General features: G+C 45.9%; 1 protein-coding gene across 1 annotated transcript; it reads left to right on the top strand.

Annotated features, from left to right (window-relative positions):
• The first annotated feature begins 311 nt into the window (after positions 1-311).
• egr1 (early growth response 1) lies at positions 312-4,212 on the top strand. The gene is made up of 2 exons (XM_058797310.1): positions 312-950; positions 1,674-4,212. The coding sequence occupies exons 1-2, from the start codon at positions 740-742 to the stop codon at positions 2,993-2,995; spliced, it is 1,533 nt and encodes a 510-aa protein (XP_058653293.1). The 5' UTR covers positions 312-739; the 3' UTR covers positions 2,996-4,212.
• Positions 4,213-4,683: the final 471 nt, after the last annotated feature.

The raw sequence follows: 4,683 nt of genomic DNA, 5'->3' as shown, positions 1-4,683 counted from the left end.
CGGCCAGGGCTCTGCTACAGCGCAGACGGGAAACCCGAAATCTTAGCGAGAGTTTCGAGCAGAAAAGGCAGACTTGCGCTTCTCTTTCTCTCAGAGAGACACTGCGCTTACCACGCATTGATTTGCTGTGGAGGAGGAACGGGCATCTCCCCTCCATTTAATGCACAGACTTAATGTTTAAGCTCCCCAATCTGCTTTTTTCCTCTAGGCAAACGTCATGTGTCCTCCACTGCAGTGCCTAAATATGGGCTTCCTCCACTCCAAATATGGACATCTACGTCACGGCAAGAGGATATATAAAGGAGTAGGGATTCTCTGAGCTGAGAAAGAGCCTAGAGAGCCCAAGCGATTCAGCACTAGTGCAGACAGCTGATAGGCAACACGTTGCGATATATATAACAAACACATTAAATAAATGTGACAAGTCAATTCAAAACAACAACAGAAACAAAACAGCGATCTAATTTGCTGAAAAAGTGAAATTTAGGGAATGGTCAGAAGGGACTGAATCTGAATCTCACTTATTTTATCTGAGACGTAGTGGATTTGTTCTGCATCTTTGGACAATCAAAACCGGAGAAGAGGGAAGACAGCAAGAAGACAAACTGTGAGATTGAGGAGATCAACAGAAAGAAGGAGAGACAGACATCGCAGCATCTTCATATTTGTCGTCCCAGAGGGGTTAGCTGCTGATCTCTCCAGCGCACTTCTCTCCTCACCGAGCACACTCCAGAGAGAAATGGCTGCAGCCAAGACAGAGATGCTCCTGCCTGCTCTGCAGATCTCCGACCACCTGAGCTTCCCTCACTCCCCCATGGATAACTACCCCAAGCTGGAGGAGATGATCATGCTGAACTCTGCAGGGACCCCATTCCTCAATGCCACGGCACCTGAAGGCACAGGCTTTGGCTCTGGGGAGCCCGGCGAGCAGTTTGATCACCTTGCTGGAGGTAAGCACTAAATCCCTCTTGATTAAATTGCATGGTGAAAAAGCTGCATGCTGCTTTTATAGAGAATTGCGAGAGTTGTTTGCTTGAGCAAAAATGCAGTTGTTTTCAGTAGATAATAATAATGTGTCTGTATGCTTAATTGTCAACTTTTACATTTAAGAGTTATTGTAATAACATGTTTTTAAATTAAACTGCACTGGTGTAAAGTTTAAAATTTTTAACTAAAGCTGACAGCCAATGCTAAATAGTTATTACTAAGTAAAATCATTGGAATGAATGAGACATTTAGAATTTGCAGAACAGCTTCATTTTAAACCCAATTTTTGAATCATTGAAAGTGCAGATTGAGTAACTATAAGCTCTGCGAGTAGGAAAGAGAGATCAGGATGACAGTAATGAGAAAGAGAGCGCTGAGAGAAGCACACATGCAGATGGTTTAGCTCGCGCTGGCTCTTGTCTCCGAGGGAGATCGGCAAATGTGTGTGTGTGTGTGTGTGTGTGTGTGTGTGTTTTGGTGGGGGGGTGCCCCTGCGCTCCATCAGCACCTGCTGCTCTGTCTGAGATTGTGGGAAAACACAGTCTTGAAAGCCAGCAGGACCCCCCAACTAAAACACCTTTGGGATCATTTATGTGCACTTAAATGAGCTCAAGACAATTTAGAGTTAACTAGCTGTTCTATGGTTTCTAATCCACTCTCTCTCTGTTTTGTGCTTGTTTTTGCAGACACGCTTTCAGAAATCGCCATCGAGAAACCTCTGTCAGATCAGACCTACTCCACCCAGCGGCTGCCCCCCATCTCTTACACGGGCCGTTTCACTCTCGAACCTGCCCACAACTGCAGTAACAGTCTGTGGGCTGAGCCTCTGTTCAGCCTGGTGAGCGGGCTGGTGGGCATCAACCCGCCCCCCACCTCCATTCCGTCCTCGTCCTCTCAGGCAGCTCCCCCCTCTTCCTCTTCTTCGTCTTCCATCCCCTCTTCCACTTCTTCATCCACATCCAGCGCCAGCCTGAGCTGCTCCGTCCACCAGAGCGAGCCTAACCCCATCTACTCGGCGGCTCCCACCTACTCCAGCGCCAGCCCAGACATCTTCCCTGAGTCTGGCCCAAACTTCCCCACCACAGTGGGCACCTCGCTGCAGTACCCCACTTCGTCATACCCTAACAGCAAGGCCTGTAGCACCAGCTTCCCTGTGCCAATGATCCCCGACTACCTGTTTCCCCAACAGCAGAGCGAGATCAGCTTGGTGGCCCCCGACCAGAAGCCCTTCCAGACGCAACCGGGTCAGCAGCCCTCCCTGACGCCGCTGTCCACCATCAAGGCCTTTGCCACCCAAACCGGTTCTCAGGACCTAAAGAGCGTCTACCAGTCTCAGCTCATCAAGCCCAGTCGCATGCGCAAGTACCCCAACCGGCCAAGCAAGACACCTCCCCACGAGCGCCCCTACGCATGCCCCGTTGAGACCTGCGACCGTCGCTTCTCACGCTCAGACGAGCTGACGCGCCACATTCGCATCCACACCGGCCAGAAGCCCTTCCAGTGCAGGATCTGCATGCGCAACTTCAGCCGCAGCGATCACCTGACGACCCACATCCGCACGCACACGGGCGAGAAGCCCTTCGCCTGCGAGATCTGCGGCCGCAAGTTTGCCCGCAGCGACGAGCGCAAGCGCCACACCAAGATCCACCTGCGGCAGAAGGACAAGAAAGCGGAGAAAGGCACCACTTCAGTGCAGAGCTCAGTTGCAAACGTATCCATGTCAGCTTCCTCACCAGTGTCCAGCTACCCCTCTCCCATCACTTCGTACCCCTCTCCGGTCTCCTCCTTCCCATCCCCAGTGAACTCCTGCTACTCCTCACCGGTGCACACCTCCTACCCCTCCCCTTCCATCGCAACCACTTACCCCTCGGTGACCAGCACCTTCCAGACACAGGTGGCCACCTCCTACCCTACCTCAGTGGCCAGTAACATCTACAGTTCTCCCGTCACCACCCCACTGTCTGACATGCAAGCCGCGCTTTCCCCTCGGACATCCGACATCTGCTGAGACTTTTGACACCCACCCCAGACCTCCAGGCTTGATTCAAAGGAACAGAAAGCATCAATGACTTCTAAGTCCCCTCTGCAAAAAGCACTTTTCTGCCCATGCTCCCAACATGGCTCGGTTACAAAACAGTCAAGGACTCGGCAAAGACTTTAAAAGGGATTTTTGTGTCGTTCTCTCCCTTCGAATCCTATCCTTTCAAACGAGGCGTATGAGACTTTCAAATGACAAACAAAAGCAACAGGCTTCGGCAAGTTTTCCCTCAGACTGTGTGTGCACAGACGTACTTGCGACGCAGAATGGCTAAAGGACGTTAACAGTGTGTTAACCTGTGGGCTTCAGGCTCGACAGAAGCTTGACTCGACAGGTGTACAGTTACAAAAGACGTTTGAATAATATACATAAGCTACAGTATATTGTACATGTGCCATGTTTCCTTTTTGTTTTTACTTTTTAGTACCATTGTTGTGACAATTGATTTGAATATTTGCATTGTATTATTCTTGAGCAGGGCCATATTTTATAAGATACATTCTGTATTAAGTAGTAAAAATGCTGTGATAAGTTCTTGACCTTGTTTGACTAAGCACTTAAGTATTCTGACGCATGTGGAAGAGTGATGTTAGTTTCTCTTATTTTGTAAATATCATCCACTGGTACTATCTTTCTCTTTCTCAAATGTGACAACAAGAACCTGTTAAATGGAGGGGCAAACATCAGAAAAGAATCAACCACAAATCTTCAATTTTTTTGGTGCCTTTTGTGAAGCCTTGCAGATGTTTTGACAGATATCAGCGTGTGGATGCTTTGCATCTAGCCTTAAGGTGTAAGGGATTTTGTTTTCTCGTTTCTTTTTTCTATATTCAGAAAGTCATTTCAAGGAAAAAAGGGAAAGGATTTGAGGGCACTGCATTTCTTTGGGATGTAAGCAAAAAAGAAAACTATAAACTATATTTTTGTAACGGAAATGTACATATCTACATCTTGAGGAGTTGGAATGCTGTAGTTACCTACTGAGTAGGCATGGGATTTTTTGTATGTTATTTACATGCGGTCCATTATTTTGTTGTTATTTTTATTTTGTATTTGTGTTTGTTCGAAAAAGTGACTGTTTATGGCTTCTAAACACATTGAATGCGCTTAACTGCCAATGGGATATTTGGTGTACAAGATATCCTTCAAGAACAGAACTATAAATAAAACCTAAATATATAAATATATATGTCGAATCCCTGTTGTGCTTTTCATTGCTTAGCAACAGGTCTCTATGAATATTGCTTTATAGAGTGAACACACACACGCACACGCCACTGCATATTAAAAAACTATTTATTGTAATACAGTATGTCATTAAAAGCCTTAGTTCATGGTCTCAATTTACCAAATTTAAATCATTACCAGATTTTCTCATACACCTTACAGCATAGATTCATAATAAAATGTTATGTGATTAAAATGACAGAGTAGCTGATTGCAATGAATTTCAGTAGCTCAGATTAATAATGACAATGTTTCATCCTCAAACAGCACTAGTGCATGTGCTTAATCTATTTTAAAGTTTCACAATTGCTTAGATCTGAAAGCATCCAAGCTTTCAGTTGAACAAGTCATGTCTTCCATAACAAAAGATATCACAACTGCAATATAACCTAGAGCAAAAAAGGAAAAGAAAAAAAGCGAACAAAATTAAT

This window comes from Onychostoma macrolepis, chromosome 14, assembly GCF_012432095.1.
Source record: "Onychostoma macrolepis isolate SWU-2019 chromosome 14, ASM1243209v1, whole genome shotgun sequence".
Classification (NCBI taxonomy): Eukaryota; Metazoa; Chordata; class Actinopteri; order Cypriniformes; family Cyprinidae; genus Onychostoma; species Onychostoma macrolepis.
Note: the sequence above shows the minus strand (reverse complement) of the source record. Positions and strands in the feature narration are given on the sequence as shown.

Bases quoted from the DNA above. Each gene is read 5' to 3' on its own strand.
- egr1 (XM_058797310.1), top strand. From the start codon at position 740: ATGGCTGCAGCCAAGACAGAGATGCTCCTGCCTGCTCTGCAGATCTCC. The intron at 951-1,673 runs GTAAGCACTAAA...TTGTTTTTGCAG, and splicing joins GTTTGATCACCTTGCTGGAG to ACACGCTTTCAGAAATCGCC.